Source organism: Notamacropus eugenii, chromosome 3, assembly GCF_028372415.1.
Source record: "Notamacropus eugenii isolate mMacEug1 chromosome 3, mMacEug1.pri_v2, whole genome shotgun sequence".
In the NCBI taxonomy this organism is placed as follows: domain Eukaryota; kingdom Metazoa; phylum Chordata; class Mammalia; order Diprotodontia; family Macropodidae; genus Notamacropus; species Notamacropus eugenii.
In genome coordinates this window covers 91,860,326-91,878,955 of record NC_092874.1, presented here as the reverse complement: position 1 = coordinate 91,878,955, position 18,630 = coordinate 91,860,326, and the positions used below count along the sequence as shown (strand labels likewise).

General features: G+C 38.3%; 1 protein-coding gene across 1 annotated transcript in view; it reads left to right on the top strand.

The window, feature by feature from the left end:
* The first annotated feature begins 6,547 nt into the window (after positions 1-6,547).
* Positions 6,548-18,630, top strand: part of DPP6 (dipeptidyl peptidase like 6) — a 1,325,443-nt gene continuing 1,313,360 nt past the window's right edge. The window contains exon 1 of the mRNA XM_072652136.1: positions 6,548-7,387. Within this exon, the coding sequence (XP_072508237.1) occupies positions 7,328-7,387 (60 nt within the window). The 5' untranslated portion in view covers positions 6,548-7,327. The remainder of the gene's footprint in view (positions 7,388-18,630) is intronic.

The window sequence follows — 18,630 nt, the reverse complement described above, 5'->3', positions numbered from 1 at the left end:
TAAATTGTCTTTCTTGATCTACTCTGGTGTTTAATAGTTTTTACAAAGAAGTTCTAAATATTTCAGGATACCAGTATAGTGGCCGAGCATTAGAGGGTAAAAGGTGGTTCTAAGGGTGAGAAGAGAAGGATGTTGAAAGAGTGACTATTTCTAGTGTTTATGTGATTAAAGAAATAAAGGCCCCTGGTTAAACATTTTAAGGATGGGAAAAAATTGCAAAGGCAAACGTTATTTAATGGTGCCTGAGTCCTACAGGGCCCTTCTTCCCAACCATGACCCTATAATACTCAAGTGTATCTTCAGTTGAAACACTCTACCTTGGACTAGAAGGGACATGGATTAGTTTATTCAGCTATTAATTATTTGTTTAATTAATTGTCAGTTTAAGTTATTTATTAGCTTCTTAACCTTTATTAGCATTTTAATATTGATTAATTCATCAGGTCAGCTAATTGTTATTTTGGGAAGTTAGAATTGGTCTCACTCTGAGGCAATGAGGTCCAGCATAGGCAAATTTCAATGAAACCTGGCTTCAGGGAGGTAATTAAAAACAATATAGCAATGAAAGGCCCTGGGGAATTGAGAAAGGGTGGATTCAAGGGAGATGCAGATTGGATGAGAGCCTCTGACCAAGCAAGGCCCTGGACAGTAGGGTTTCCAGCTCAGACATCTGGGTGGTATTTTTGCTTGGGGGAGAAAAATGCCACCAAATATAAACTTCACCTTCTTCACAGAGTACCTGGGTTATTCCAATGCCCCTGGATCAATTTGTTTCAATGTTAAGTATTAATTACTAAGAATATTTAAATGACTGAGTCACCTTGGAGTAGTTTGCTTTAGCCTTCATGAATAAATATGGCCTAAGTGCTCAGAACAATAGGATTAATGTTCAGCTCTTTGATGCTGCAGCTAACTGAGCTCTACATAATCTCCTTACTGTGCTGTGGTTATCCTGCCATACTGTATATGCCTCTCCATGCATTCTAACTAACTAATAACTGTCTTTTTTCATTGTGGTCATCTTCCCATGCCACACTGCTCCCCCTGGGCATGATACCTTACAAATAGGTTATTGCATTGTGGTCATTTTGCATTGTTGCACAACTTCCCCTGCATACTACCTAACACATAGCTTATTGCTTTGTGGTCATGTTCCAGGCTGTATTGCTCCTCCCATGGACATTAATAAATAGTTTGTCTTATAGATGAAGATTTAATTCCATACTTGATAAAAATTTGTGTTTTAGTTTTCCTATCCCCTCCTCAGCCTGGCAATAGTGTGTATGATTTTAGATAGTGATACAGAAAACCAGCACAAGAGCCCTAGGGATAATGGCCTGGAGTCACCAGGGGCAGGTTTGTACTTCCACCTTTCTTTGAACTATTGCCCTTCTTCTCCAAGCATCTCTCAACCCCTCAGTCACATTCCTGGCTACATCCATTTCATTTCTATACTGTAAGTACAATAACTTAATGGATACTGTGTGCTGATAATCCTTTTGAATCAGCCCAAGGCTGCTATTTTTCTTTTATGGCAGTTGTTATTCCACTTCACAACAGCTTTTGTTAGCAGTAATGTTCAAAGATTTCCAGCCTAGAATTCTTCCTTAAGAAAGTAGGTCTTAAAACTGAAGGTTCTAGGATAATAATAATAGTTTACAATTATATAGCACTCTAAGGTTTGCCATGCACTTAACACACAGAACCTAAGGTAACCCTCCCAAGAGTCCTGTGAATGATAGGTGTTGATTATAATAACACCTTATTTGCAGAGGAGGAAACTGAGGCTCCTGTTTTAACAACTGAACATGTTTAATCTTAACTCAGGTAGTTAAACTAAAATTAGTCACCCTGAGGGAATTATGATATATGGGGAGCCCAGTTCATAAGAAATGCAATGTAAAAAGCATAGGACAACTTTTATTAGTATGAAACTGGCTCAGTATGGTGTGAAAACTGGACTACTAAAGTATATAGATGGATTAGGAGGCATTAAATCAAATTATCAGAAAAGTGGGTTATATTGGGCTGAAATAGCTCGTAAGTGTCCGAATTGAGACTCAAACCCAGTCCAGCTCTTAAACCTTTATACCAGAAAGTTTTCAGAATATCTACTTAGCAACACAGGTCATCTCCTGGTGGCATTACTGCCTGTTAACCTCCATGTTCTGGAAATATCAAAACTACCATAGATCCTGAGCAGACCAAAGAAACCAGAACTTGCCCTAAAAAATCTGAATTGTAAAGAGGTCAATACAAACGCATTGGTTGGTCAATAAATATTCAATGACAATAATGCTAAATTAATAATGTAAATTGTCTGTGTTATCAGGGAAAACTCCATTGCCAGGAATACATCTACTGGCTTACTTTGAAGGGGAAAAAGAAAGAGGATCTGTTCTTTCTTTTGTGAAGTGTATACCAAAAAGTAGTATACCAAAAGAAATAAACTTTCCCCCTTCACAGTTTTCTGGTGCTTGAAGAGTCTTTGTCTTATTTTAAAAATTGAATAAGTTCAATCTTAATTCAGGTAGTTGAACTAAAATTAGCCACCCTGGGGGAATTATAATATATGGGGAACCCAGTCCTTAAGAAATGCATTGCAAAAAGCATATAACAACTTTTATTAGTTTGAAACTTGTTTAGTATGGTGTGAAAAATGGACTACTGAAATATATAGGTGGATCAGGGGGCATTAAATCAAATTATCAGAAAGGTGGAATTTACTAGAAGTTTGTTAAAAAAAAATAAAGCAACAACCCTCCCAACTGGTATTTGTGGCATGTCACTTTGGAGCTTGCTCATTAAAGATGGTAAGCAGGAATTCACAGGTTCTAATTTTAAGTATTCCCTCCCTATTCCCATACTCTTATTATTCATGCCTGCCTCTTGTTTCTGCCTACATAGATACTTCTGATTTGAAAGATATTTTTGCTATTGTAATTCAACTAAAAAAAAAATATATATTGAAGATCAAACTACCCAAAGAAGAAAGCCAACAGACCAAATCTGACTGTAACAATTTTGCAAAGTACTTGGTTATATACCTTACTTGGTCATCACCAGATCAAACTCAGATGATTTCATCTGTGTATGAATCTCTTCCACTAGCACTGATCACAAATTATATCTTAAATGTTTTAGTGAGTTGAGGGAGACTCAGAGAGAAAGTGAAGTGATTTACTTACGGTCACACTACCAGTAAATATCAGAGTCAGAGTTTGAATTCAGTTCTTGCCTCTCAGTCATCACATAATTATGGATTTTTGTAAACATTAGGTGCACTATTCCCTTGACTTCAAGATGCTGAATGGTAGAGCTATGTCTTAATTTCCTTTCATCTCTCCCAATTCTTTGTCTGAACTTAAACACTTAACTATTATTGTTAAATAAACAAATGAAGAATGAGTCCTACTAATTCAAAGGCAGATTTTTCTTGTGGCTAGCAGGAAGGATGATGAAGAATGAAGAGGCTAACACATCTAAATTCATGGTGAGAAATTTTCCTGTTATGTTATAAACCAGTGCCTGCCTCTCTGACCCCTAGCTCAGGAATTTAAAAAGATAATAGCATTATGAAAGAGACTAATAGACACCTTGGGAAAAAGCAAATTAAACCCCATAATGAAGGTGGCCAAGTCACATCTCCAAGTTGTCCTGAAGGTGAACCTTGTTCCTGGCTCACAGTCACATAACTGTGAGCACCAAGACCACATAAAGGACCCATTTGAGGAGAATTTATCATCATAGGACCTTCATGCTTCTTCATTTTCTATGCCTTTCTGGTATCATTGAAGGTCATTGTATTTACCTAGTCATTTATATGTTTTCTTTTCCCTTGGAATGTGAGCTCTTTGATGTTAGGGGTTATTTTTATGTGTCCTTGTATCCTCAGTCCTTAGCATAGAGCCTGGCACATATTAATCACTTAATAAATGCTTGTTGATTGAATGACTTATAGACGCTCCTAAGACCACCTAAAGAAGTTTCATTTATTTCATCACAAAAGACAAGTTTAAAACAAAACACAAACTGTGACGTTAACATAATTGGATTTCTGTTTTCTTCTACATATTTCAGAGACCTGTAATTTCATCTGTTTGCAGTTTATTCTACCCGAGATCAAAATCCCTTCTATACATTAACAGATTACCTTTTTTTAGGTTGCAAAGACTCCAGAATTAGCTTCTCAGAATTTAGCTAGGCTTGGCCTTTGGCCATTTGCTAGGCTCAAATTCAAAATTTTCTACCTTGGTTATATCTGACAGAGTTATATTTCATTGGGACATAACCTCAAAAACCTATGGTTACATCTATTTCCTGAGAGGAAGCCATGTGGTAGAATGGAAAGAGTGATGAATTTGGAGTCAGAGAACATGACTTCACAGACTGGTTCTCCCACTTGCTATCTGTGGGACTTTGGGATATCTAATTAACTGCATAAATAATGTCAAAAGGGCTCATTTTCCTTAAGTGTAAAACAAGGGATTTGGACTCAACGATCTGGAAATAATAGATTATGAAATCCTTGATTCTATAGCTCTAGTTGGAGGTCCCCGCTAAGTTACCTGCCAAGTCAATAATTGTTGAACAACAACAGCATGTGCCCAAATCAAAGACTGATCTATTTGCAGGTGACCAAAGATCAAGACGACATCACATTTCTGATGTCAAGAATTCCTTTTTTGTCTTGTTTCATTCGTATTGTTTAATCTTGTAGAACTGAGGTACCCAGAAAGAGATGGGAAAAGTCTCCGTCGCTCTTGGGTCTCCATGACAATGTGTGACTTGCTTCATCACCGTATGAATTCTCACAAACTGTTATTGCCCCACTGGAGACACTTTTTTTTCTTTTCTGTTACTGATTTTGTAAAAGGCAGAATAATGTAGATAAGGCTACCTATAGAGTCAGAGAGTTCTGTACAATTTAGATGTGTTAGTCTCCTCCCTGTATATCAACCCTAGGAAAACAGAGAGAGACACACACAGAATTGTGTGTCTCCTGTGGAAGGAGAGAATTTGAGGTTCAACTCCCTTATAAGATAGGAGTCTTAATCTGTATGTGAAGAGGGAGAGTCCTAACACTGACCAGTGAATGTCCTCAGTTACTGATTAGAGGTAGGAGGTTATAAAGTAAACACAGTTTTGGAAGGTTAGGAAGACCTGAATTTGAATCTCATTTCTGACACTTAACTAGCTGCATGATCGTTGATAAATCACTTAAATTCTTCCAGTGTCTTCCTTAGACTTGTACTGCCAGTAAATATTGAGTTTTGGGTTTATTTTTCTGACACCAAGTCTAGTGCACTATCCATGATTCCACATAGACTCTCCAGCATCATGTAGTTATTGTTATTTTTTTTGCAATTAACAATATTACCCAACATTTATATAAACATGTATTATATCCCAGTGCTGTCCTAAGCACTTTACAAATGTCATATTTATTTATGTAGGGGTAAATAAATGATCCCTAATGCCCTTGCTTGCCACTTTCCAGAAGAGAGGATTACATTAATTTTCTTTGAGTCTTCCTCAGACTTCCATATCTAGAAAATGAGGGTTGGAAAAATGAGAGGTTCCAACTTGAAGTCTGGGAAGTTTTTACAGGGCATGTGAACTTAGGAAAACAAATTTATAATTTTGCTTCTGTGAATTTTTGGTTTCCTTTGTGATTTTATGCATTTTATTTCACACATTTAAAAACTCTGAGAAGGGATGCATAGTATTCGCCAACCTACCCAAGCCATCCATGGAACCAAAAACACCCCAAAAAGGTGAAAAACACCTGTACTTTTTTTTTCTAAGTCCCCTTCTGTCTTAAATATTAACATTCTAATTCCAATCCCTAACTTTGCAGCTCATTCTTTTTTCAGCATCTCCAGAAACATCAACTGCTTTCCATGGAATCCTTGGTCTTTATGCGTATCGAGGTGCAAACTTCTATCCACCCTCCTCAGAAACCTGTCTGAATGGAATAACTCATAACATCTAAAAAGTCTTCCACAAGAAAAGATCCACATCATCTCAGCACTGGAAGGGATCTCAAAGACCACCCAATTTACTCTTTGGAAACACCTGCCCTTTAAAATGTTTTTGCCCCACTCATTCTGCCTGCAAAAGAACCTGGGCCACGTGCCTGAGGCAGAGAAAAAGGCAGCCTAGTATATGTGTTGGGGGGAATAGTGGAGGTGGGAGATAGAGGTCCCCAGATTAACCCATGCTCTGCACCTCCAAATCACTTTCGTCAGAAGCTTTGGGAAAAAGAACTGCCACGAAGAGCTGTTGTGTCAGGCAGGGCATGTCCAGCAAAAAGGTCGTCTGCCACTCTGCTTATTTTTCTCATCGCCCCTCCCCAGGCCCAGCTCCCCCTCTGCGCACAGTTTCCTAATTTCTCATCCTTGTCTCAAGACGCAGCGCCTGACAGAGCCTAGCATGCCACCTCCTGACGGTCCCGGGAAGATTCGGAACCTCGAATCCTGGTAGTGTGGAGCGCGTGCGACTGCAGGAGCGCGGACCAGAGGAGCCCGGGGAAGCTGAGCTTGGAGGGGTTTGAGCTGGGAGCTCCCACGCCTGCCCTTTGTAATTCCCTTCCGGCGTGAATCCCACAACAAACACGTTTAAAAAAATCCTGCCCTACTGTCGATTCGTCTTCTCTGCTTTCAACGGTGCATGTCGCCAAGTTGCAGCTTCTCTCCGAGGATGCAAAGATCACGCCCCCTAGTTCTGGACCGGACCCTGGGCTCCCTTTGCCTTTGATGCTCGAAGTCCTCCTCCCCCTGCAGCTTTTGCCTCTTCTCCCTCTCCTAGCCTGCAGCTAGCACAATTTTGACATCTAATACCCCGCCCCTACTCGCCTCCTCCCCCCCCCCCCCCCGCCCCCTGTTCCTCCTTTTCCCAGGCTCTTTGCTCTTGAAGGACTTGCTGGAGTGGACAGCAACGAAGCTCCAGAGGTGGGATCCTTGGGACGGTTTCCTTGAAGACAGCACTAGTAGGCGAGAGGATCCTCCCAAGCTAGGCTGACAGCTCCCCCCACCTCACCCCCCTGTCTATTTGATCTCTGCAATTCACCCCACCCCCAGGAGCTCCGGCCAACTCAGTCTTTTCAGTGTCGGGCAAAAAAGTCCCAGAGAAATCCACAGCCAGAGGGCTTCTTTTCCAGGCAGTCGACCCACTTGCAAGGCTCTCCAGAGACTTCGTTAGAGATCAGGAGGCGTAAACACCTCGCACATCCCCGAGAGGGGGCCGCTATCGCTTGCTTTTTGGATCTGAAGCCTGCCCCTGGTGCAGAGAAGTTTGCAGCGCCAAGTCCCTCTAACTTCCAGACATGAACCAAACCGCCGGAGCGTCCAACCAAGTCAGGTGCCCCCCGGGGAAAAGCCACAAGGTAAAACAAACAAGTCTTGAAGGAAGGGGATTGCGGATAAGAGGGGTTGGGGGCATAGGGAAGCACAGGGAAAGTTTTCTGCCTGCTTAGCCAAGCAGAGCTGTGAAGATGTACCAGGAGAAGCAAGGGAACGTGTGCATGAGTGGGAGTGTGCGTGTGTGTGTGTGTGTGTGTGTGTGTGTGTGTTTTGTGGGATACAGCGTGCAATCTATGGAATCTGAGAAGCCTTACAAGGAAAAAAAAACTGGAGCTGCTTGGTTTAGGGTCTTTGGATAGCTAGGCGAGAGAGTACTGTTTCACTATGGAAGAGGGGTTATGATAGGTTGCATTATTGCATCTGGTACAAAGAGCTGCTTTCCTGCCCCTGGCAGAGCCTTCTGCTTTTAGGAAAATGAAAGGTGATAGGTTGCAGGGGCAGGGTGCATTGAGTTCATTATGGTTGTACTCCTGGTTGAGTGGATGCTGGTCGGTAGTGGGAGCAGCGATGGGAGGAGAAGAGGAGATCAGTGATGGGAGGGGCGAAAGGGGGTAGTTTTAGTGACCATTTGGGGCAGAGCTGGTCATGACGCTACCCAGTGTTTCTCCAGTAGTAATACACTGGTTTGGGACTGTTGAAGGTTGATCTCCACCACCTTCCTCCCTCCCAGGGCCCTTCGGGGTATGGAGTGTGGAGGGGGATTCTCTTGTTTCTGTCATGGGCACAAGTGCTTCGTTAATTTAAATGGGCCTGAGGAAGATGGTCATCATCTGATGAAAATTACTGAAACTTTGATGAAAGATTGAGGGCTGCTGCGCGGAAATGCAACATAGATCCTCAGTTCCCTGATCCTGGCAATCAGTAGACTTAGAGCCAGGGAGAAAGTGTTACTTGCTATTTTAACATACTTGTTTGTTAGTTTCTAGAGGAGTCCTTCCCAATCTCAGAGTATTGTAGTGGATCTTAAGACCTTGCAAAATAACCATATTTTCTTCTACCTTTCCTCAGATTGCATGTATTCACACCTTTCTGTTTTCTGTGTTTAGGAGATCTTTAGAGAGACATAGTTTGCTTTTAACTTGAAGTTTGCTAATCAGATAGGGCTTTAAAGAATGAAATCAATACAATCTGAATCCCGGCCATGGGCTCATATTTTTCTTAAATAAAACTTAGAGCTGAGGTTTTTAACCTTTGTGCATGTCTGATGGACTCCTTCCGCAGGCTGGAGAAGCCCAAGGAACCCTTCTCTGAATGTTTTGGTTTTTAATTAAATGAAATACATTAAGTTAGAAAGGGAATCACATGTATACAGTTTTGAAAGATACAGTTTATAAATGGATATATGTATATACCCATATATATGTAATATGTGTGTATGTATTTAGGTATGTCTAAGTCTTGATAAAGTAGTGTTAGATTCTCTATTTAAATTTCCCTTCTTAAGCAGACAATGTCTGTGTATATAATGTATATATACATTATCTCTATATCTGTCTATCTAATGTGCATGTGTGTGTTGTGTGTGTGCGTGTGTGTGGTATATGTACTTTTATACCCACAGTCTCATAGTACTCATATTACTAAAGATTTCTTCTTTTGATCATTTAAAATTCTGCCAATGCAGAAGGGTGGATGATGCCCTAGTGGACTGGATAAAAGGGGGAACCCTAACTAATATTTCGTGGGAGAAAATAATAGCTAATAGTTTTAGAGTGCCTGAAACAAATGATCATATTTGCTACTCACAACAATCCTGAAAGAAAGCTATTATTATCTCCATTTTGTTGATGATAAAATTAAATTTCAGAGAGGCCAAATGACCTGCCCAGCGTCACACAGCTAGTAAGTGTCTAAGGCAGGAGTAGAAACAAGAACTTCCATATTACAAATCCAGAATTCTATCCACTAGACCATGGTGAAGTGTTATTAATCTTAATGAGTTGTATGAAATGAGGAGTGCTAACATTTGTATTTAAAATGTGATTGCCCAACATTTTCTTTTCATGACACATTTAGAAGAAACATTTGAATTTTCAAGTCACCTCTGTTCACATTACCTGGCTCTTTAAATCTTATACTAACTTTTATTCCCCAACCACTAAGGAAAATGCCTTTTTAAATTACAGCGATGATGTAAACATTTTTATTTTAAAAAAATTTACACATTAGTGACAGTGATACTTCATATCACTCATTCTATGCCAAGACATCTTTTTGTTTTGTTAAAGAAACAAGGTATCAGTCTTTTGCCATAGTTGAATTAAGTAGTAAAGAATACCATTGGCATTTTTAGAAAGCGTCTTTTGTAACACATGGTAAATTGCTTGATGATGGAGACTGTCATAGGACAGTTTGTAGCCCTCTCAGTTCTAAAGTTGCTCTGCAAATATTTGTTCATTTAAATTAGATTATACAGGTCAGCACTGCAAAGAAATTATGACGGTAAACTTTTAACGAATTGGAAGTTAAAATGACATTGGATATAGCGAAGTGAATAGATGCACAAATAGGTAGCAATGTTATTCAGGTTTCTGAATCCATTGTAAAGTACTCTAAAGTCCCCCATACTATTCACTTATCATGTGGCTGTAGTTTTGACTTTTCATATACAATCAAGAGTCTCTGGCCTTATCAGGGGCACTGTACCCTCCCTGTAATGCTGACCTTGGGGACTGTGCTCATAAGTGCCTTGTAAAACATTTCATCATAATGAGATTTTTTTAATCTAATAAACATTTAGGGAATAGCATCTATATGACACATGTCATAGTTGGCCTTGTGAGTGGATGCAAAATAAGGAGCAGATCCTTGCCTTCCTTTGAGTGCTTGAATTTGAAATTAAGAGGTTAACATAAAGGGGTTTAAATAGACCCTGTGACTACCTTTACTGAGCCCTTTTCCATGGAGAATTCTCTTTGGAAAAGTTTAATGTTGAGTGTATACTTTATAGGTAAAATGGTTAATTCACTGGTTTGCAATTATTTCTTTTGATGCATGTATCAACACTACATATGTAATATATGCATACTGTGTGTGTGTGTGTGTGTGTGTGTATATATATATACACATATATATGGAGAGAGGGAGAGAGACAGAAAGAGACAGAGACACACAGAGAGAGACAGAGAAAGAGAGAATGAGCGCATGATTTGTGATCTCATTTAAGGAGCTCTACATGAGGCACTTATCTGTTCAGTGTTTTCTCTGAAACTTATAGTCTTAGAGAAGGGTTGCCATACAACCTCTCCTCTACATTTAGAAATGAAATGTATGATATACGTACCTATCTATATTTTTATATCCTTAGCACTCTGCATAGGGCCTAGTGCATTGCAAGTTCAAAGAGCTTGTTGAATTGAAATTATATGTCTAAGTAAATAGAGGCATATGCATGTATTTGCTGTTTTCATTATCTCTACCACCCTCAAAACTTTTCCTCTTTTGAGTTGAACTCTTACTCTGGATTTTGTTATTCCATGCAAGCATTGAAGCACTTTTTTGAGTGTTTTTGTTGGTGTCCTTGATGTGATGAGGATACGTGGAATGATCCCACTCCTATCCTTTTGGTGTGGTGAGTTTTTGTGCTTGCGGAAATTCCAGTCCTTCCAGAAAAGAGTTCCTTACAATGAGGACTGTCACCACTGGGAAGAAATATTCTGATAAATTGGAAGTCTTCACTAAAACAACCTGCCTTTGACTTCCTTCTGATCAGTAGAGATCAAAAAGTATTTGTCTTTATTGCCAGTGTAGATAAGTAATTTCCCATGTTAGTCTCCTACCCCAGGTCCAAAACCTATAGGGAAATCTTGCTAAAACTTGATTAGGAAGAAAAATTGATTGATTAGATCAGGCTAATAACAGACTAGAAACTTGGACTCTATGTTCTGTAATTGGTGCTATGGTTAACTCACTGTGTGCCCCAGGGATTTCCTTAGCATCTTTGCTTTGTAATGAGGTGATTAATCAGTGCCCTTTGACCAGAGTCAACAAACTCTCTGTATTAGAATGTCACAAACCTGAAAGGTGACACTGTCAATCTTAAGTCTTAAGATGTATTTAGTAAGAGAACTGGGATTTGGGCAGAAGATTTTAGTTTGGTGACAAAGCATGTTATATTGAGTAATACATCTTTTCCACATTACATGCAGCTTACCTTGATTCTCTGCCCACAGTGACAGGTTGTGCCTTTGGGGGTTTGTTGGCTTTTGTTAGCTCTGGCATCATGCCTTCTGGAATCCCCTTTAAAATTTTTCTTTGCCATATTCTCCTAGTATTGGCCTTACTCTAGGTCATGGATAATAAGCATATGGTTAGTGGGCTGTATCTGGCCAGCATAGTAAGATCACTACTCACCATACAGGGCATTTGAAAAATGTTTCAGTGAAACAGCTTTGGTTTTGAGTGGAAATGTGTTTTGTAAAATGATCCTGGCCTGATCCAGATTTTTATTTTCCTGAGCAATCAAAGCCACTGGTAACTCTAAACTGGACTTCCCTAAAATAGAAAATAAAGCTCCAAAGGACATTATATCTGATAAATATCATGAAGACTTTTTAGTAATATAGGTGGATGATATCCATGGTGGGAGAATCTACTCCAGTAGAACAGTACTGCAGCATTAGACAAGTAACCCCCATGGGTTTCAGTTTCCTCATTTATAAAATTATTTTGGCCAGTGTGATCTCTAAAGTCCTTTACAGAGCTAAAATCTTGATATTTCATTGCCTCATGGCTGTAGAACTGAAAGGGATCTTAGAGATCATTGAATCCAGTCTTCTGTTTTTACATATGAGGAAACTGAGGCCCAGCCCAGAGAGGTTAAGCAATTTGCCCAATGACACAAATGCAGTCATATTTCTTTTCTGTAGGTGGCAGAGAGTGAATTTCTACTCAGATCTTTTGACTACATTTCTAGTATACTTTCCATCATACAATATTTTGTTTCTAGCCTTCCTCCTATTTTCAATTTTATATCTATTCTGGCTTCCTCTCTTATTGTCCCCTTTTGATTTACTATTGTACTATTCAAAGGGTCTTTTTCATTATTATATAATAAAAATAGCAAATCATATCTTAATAGTTTTGGACAATGTTAGTACCTAATAACACTAGAAAAAATGAAACTGATGTATTTTAATAGAGAGTAAGTGATTGGTTACTGATATTGGAGTAATTGATGAATTACTTGTCTGTGCAAAGAAATGAACAATTTGTGCAAAATGTTAAAAATATTGATTTTCTTAAACTATAAGACCTTCATAACTAAACCTCAGCGGCTCCCTATTACCTGTAGGATCAAATATAAACTCCTCTATTTGGCATTTCAAAACCTTGAAATACTGCCACTAATTTACCTTTCCAGCCTTATTATACATATCTTCCCTCCACATATTCTATAACCAAGTCAAACTGGTATTCTTAGTGTTCCTGGAATGTGATAGTCTGTTTTTGATCCCTCTGCTTTTGCCTTGGCTTGCCCCCATGCCTAAAATACACTTGCTCCTTATCTCCACCTCTCAGGATCCCTAGTTTCCTCCAAGACTCAGCTCAAGTACCACCTTCTATAATCCTGACCTTTCCACCTTCTAGTACCCTCAGCCACTCACCTCAGATCTATCTGGGTATACCTATATACAGACATGTTATAATCTCCTTAAAGTCTACAGTGTTTGTGAGTGCACGGAGTATTTCTCTTTTGTCTTTGTAACCTCAGCACCTGTGACTAGCACATAGTAGGCATTTAAATACTCGTTGATTGACTGATCTCCCTTTCCTTCTACTTTCTCAAATATTTCCAATCAAGTTGCATTATATGTAAAAGGAGATTGAACTAAATGATCTCAAGTGCATTTCATTTTCCAGTGTTTTATATTCTAAGGGTAGCTTCCCAGAAAATGGAAATTGGTTTTTCTTTTACCATGTTTAGTATTTCCTGTCATTCACCAAGCCTTTATTCTGACCATTCTTTATGTTTTGAATATCCTTTATTTTATCATGACACTTTTTTTATTGTACCACTCCCATTTCATTTAAGCCCCATGCCATTAAGGATATAGGGAGGCAATTATTTCAACAGATATAGAATATTAGAGCTGGAAAGTACTTTAAAATCATCTAATCTACCACTTTATTTTACAGATGATGATTTTGAGGTCCAGAGAGAAGTGATTATCTAGCTACTAAACATGGTACAATTAAGCTGAAGTTATATGAGGCTTAAAAACTGCTTACTTATTGGTAATTCCTTACCCAGGATTGTTGTTTCTGGAGGAGCCCTACTCTTCACTTCATTGCTTGCTCACCTTACTCTTCTGACTGCTATGCTTCCTTACCACCTGCAACACTCCAGTGTAGGTAGTTTCTTCCTTTTAGTTCCCCTTCATGTTGGTCCTCCCTTATTAGGATATGATCCCCTTGAGAGTAGGGTCTGTCTTGTTTTCTTATATTTGTATCTCACGCATGTGTCCCAGAGCCTGACACACAGTAAGATCTTAACAAATCTAGCTGTCTCTGATGATTACATGTCTTTTATTTTCTCCTTCAACAAACTGTAAGCTCTTTGGGGGGTAGATACCAGGTAATATTTATTCATCCATTTTGTGAAAGGCAGTAGGAAAGAGATTCCTGATAAATATAAAATGTAAATCCTTGTCACTACCTACAGTCTAAATCTTCTTGAAGAACTTTGGATAGTTTAATATAGTGCATGGCCCATAAATTGCTTTTAATGATTTCCAGGATATTATGTTTATGTTATTTTGGTTTCACATTTTATCGATTTAAAAGTTTTTAATTGTTCCTAGTTCCTCAGTAGAATACGTCAGATGGATATAAAATTATGCATAAATCAATTTCCAGGAACATAGGACACTGACTGAGTGGGCTAAATTTTTACATTATTTTTTGTCATTTGTTGAACTTTAGCTCAGACAGTAGACCTAGTTTCCATGAATTGCTTTAATGATCTCATTTAAAGATATGTGCTCATCCTTTGGTCAACAAATTTAATGGAACCTCCTAGGATATTTGGCTCTGACAGCAAATGGGAGAAATAATGTTCTGACTCTTCTCCCTACTTCCCTTCTCCTCTTTACTCCTCTCTGTCTTCTCTAATTAGACCTTTGAGATTTTCCTTTTCTTTCTTGCACCACAGGTGAACAATTTAATGTTCTTTCAAAAAGATGCTTTTTCTGTATATAGCATCCAGTTTCATTTCAGGAAGAAACATATCAATAAAGTTAATTATCCAGTACTTTTCACAATATAATTCTTAGGATAATTCCTTAAAATATAATTCTTAGCGTGCACTGCTAAGTATCTGATTCGATTTAGGTCATTGTCCTTTGGATGACCTTTACTTCTAGATTAAAGTTGAGTATTACACAAAGGTCAATGTAGAGGCACTTGGTGGGATGACAGTAGTCTGCAACAACAACAACAAAAAACTAGCAAGGAATTACCCTGGAGAACCAGTGCAAAGGGTGCCATCAAGGAGACCTTTCACTGGAGAAGTGGGCAGTAAGGCATATAGCAGGGGCAAAGAGGAACTGACCAATGATGGGAAGACTGTGTTCTTCATTGCTCTCCACCGAGTGTTGAGAAAGCTTGAGGACATCTTGAAGCATATGGAATGGATCCTTGAGGATTTAACGAATGGTAGGACATGGATAAGAGTCACATTGGATGAGAAGGCTTGGGCAGGTTGTGGTCCGTCCCTGTGGTAGGAGTGTCTTGAGTGATGAGATCACAGATATATCAAAGTATTGATGCCTAATACATTATACTGAAAAAGACAAAAACAGCTTGGACTTTCACAGTAATGCTGAGATTTTTAAAGGACCCAATTAGTAAAGTTCCCTATCAATACTGAGTTGATAACAGAGTCAAAATGGTTTAGTAGAAAGACCCCTGGATCTAGGAGTCTAGAGGCTGACCAGGGTTCTGTCGAGTCTTTGCCCCCTTTTTCTCTGGGCCTTTGTTTTCTCATAATGAAATGCTGAATTAGAGAATTTCAAAAGATATTTCCAGTTCTAAAATTCTCTTATTCCAGGTACCAAAAGGAAGTTGTTTGTGAAGTTGTTAGACATTTTAAGGAATATATCATGGGATAGATGCTAAGGCCAATATAATACTAAAAGTCTAGGAGGCACAAAGGAAATGTGTTCAAATTCTAGTTGGATGGTTAGCTAATGCATAGCTGGCATAACCTTAAATGAAAGGATGTATTAGTGACAGCTTACCCGAAACTATTTTAGAAGCTGCCAGTGTCTGTTTTTTGTCTTTAATGAGAACTAAACATAAAGTGAACTTTTATAGGCCCTTTGTGCTAACAGACTTAACAGTTTGTTTCTTATAAACCAGACCAAAAGTGAGTGTTACCACAACAAAATATGATTTGTTCAGTTAGGTATAGAGAGGACATCTCTTTTTGGGGAAAAAATGTTTAATCGAGGTTTTTGTATATTGCTTTACTTTATGGCACAAAGATGTGAAAATTTCAATATTTAAGATCACTTAAGATTATAGCAACTCATACTTTTCGCATTTTAATTTTTTTCTATCCATGGAATATATTTCATATCTATCATGTCTTTTTCATTCTTCTTGTCACTTCTCTATCGCAAAAGTATCCTTACAGTTCTCTTAGTTTCTGTTCTTCCCCATTCCAGTTCATCTTCCATTGCTTTATTCATTGATCATTTATTAAATGATTATTGTATGAAAAAAAGTCATGCTAGTCACATGGGAAAATAAATTGTCTAAACATCATTGCCAGAATAATTTTCTTAAATACTCAGCTCCAGTATTGTAAATTTCTGACTTGAAAAATTTTGATGGCTTCTTCCCATTATCTAAGAGTAAATTCAGACTTTTCATTTTAGTTTTCACAGCCTTTCACAGCAAGATCTTAACTTGTCTTTGTAGAGTTATCTCCCCTACCTTGCCTTACATTTAGTCTGTCCTCCAGCCAAAGTGAATTCCTTATATATCCACAAATATAGTTACATTTTCCCAGTGTTGTGCCTACAACTATGCTTATTCCCTCTGCCTGAAATGTCCTATCCTTGCATTTTCACCTTTTGAAACCTTAGCTATTCTTTAAAGCCTATCTCAAATACTATTTCCTTGATGAAGCCATTCTGGATAGCATTTCCCACTCCTGCTAGCTCTTTCTCTCTCCACCCACCTTGGCACTTTGTTTGCACCTTATCCTAGCCCTCCATGTTCTATGTTGATAGTGTATTAAAATATTTTATTTTCTTTACTAGACTCCCTATAAAGAAAAATGTCACACTCATGTAGAAAGGAGTAAAAATAAGGTTGCAAGAATAAGAGAAGGAGATTCCAGAACTGCAGGTTGTGATAGACAAATCTCAGTATTTCAATGATTCCCTGCTCTTATTCATGGGAATATGCCTTTAGAAAGTGTAGGCCATGTTGTAACCCGTCTGGTTTGTAATATTGTAATAAAGGCCCTGGGAGCCCTAAAATTCCATGACCTTAGAAATCAATATTCTACTTCATCCTCTTTGTATCCTGGAAAGACTTTTTGCATCTGGTTTTCTGAAGTCTGAATTTGTAAACAGTCCACCAAACTGCCTAGAAAATCATGAATTAGTGACAAGGAAACACGAAATGTGTCATTAACTTAAGATACATTGGAAGCACTCAGTTTCCTCCCTAAATCTGAAGGTAACCTACATTATTAGTTAGATACTATTTCCAAAAGGTTATCAACTATGAAATGATAGTATTGTTAAACTTATGTTATTAAATTTAAAGTGTATCTGTCACTCAGAGCTCTGATAAAGACAGAATAAATTAGCCTGCCAAGTAGAATACTTTAAGTCACTTCAGCCAACACTGAATAACACTATTAGATAAAATTGAGGAAAATATTTTTGAGCTGTACATGTTTAAGTGGCTCATATCTTCTGCTATTTTACTTATTAGGCTGTGGCCCAACCTTCTTTTTCCTGCCAGCCTGTGTGTATCTGTCTTCCTCCTTATTTCTCCTAGAATGAGCCAAGGACTCCACATTTATTTCCTAAGTATTTGCTTTCTTAATGTCCTTGACTGTCATGAATTCTGTTCCCACAACCAGAGAAACACCTCACTGCCTGTAAGCTCAGCCTAAAGGCACAAGGAAGTGTACCATCTTTCCCAAGGGTCAGCCTGTCCCTACCAGGCAAGGGACCTCTGTCATCTGAAAAGGACAGCAATGATTGCAATGTAATACTCTCCATGCCACCTTGTAGTGTGTTTTAGCTGGTATTAGGAAAGACAATGTATCTGGAACTCTTTCTAGCTTACTTTGCAAACTAAGCAGCTTCTCTGATCTTAGAATATAAGATGGTAGAGCTAGAAAAGGCCTCAAAGATTATATAATCTAGTCTAGCCATTTCATTTCTGTGTTTTGAGTGAACCGAATTTTAGAAGCATGAAGTGCCTTTACTGAGGTCACACAGCTGTTCTCTTTCCATACTTACTTGGCCCTTCTCATTTTGTGACTCATCAATTATGGAATTTGTCATCTATGACAATGCTATACTTTTTCATAATTGCAAATCATGATTTTTTTTAAATGGATAGTTCCATTTGGCACAATATTTCTGTCTTCATTTAACAGACATTTAAAGTAAGTTTTATTAATGCATTTTGCTTTTATATCAGAGTTATTTAAGGTGTGCCCCTTCTCCCACATGCAACTACAAGGGCTTTTTCTACAACAGAGAAAAACAGTTAACCAAGTTGAATCAACAGATTAGTGCCCTAGTGTGATAGCGTCTACAATATTCAGTATCTGGAGTGATTACCTCTTAACCAAAATGAAAAATCTGCTTCGTCATTTCTTCTACAGGGCTGAGAATCAATAAAGACTTATTGAAGATTCATGATATACAAGGTACCATGTGAGGTGCCATTGCTTCATCTTGGTATTTGGTGTTTCTTGTGACTATTCTCTTTCCTTTATCCCTCCTATACTCAATCAGTTCCCAAATCCTAAGTATTCTACAACAGTAGTATTTTTCTGCTACCAGTCTAGTACAGGCCCTCATTACTGGCTAGGAATGATAAAAAATGCCTCCTGATGGGTCTTCCACACTTTCTCAGTTTTCCTTTCATTCCCTATTTCACACTATTACCAGATTGCTTTATTCATAGATGTGATAATGTCATTCTTTTGTTTAAAATCTCACAGTGCTATAAAAAAAATACAAATTGTAGAATTTGGGGAGGGGAATAATAAGAGATAAAAGTATAA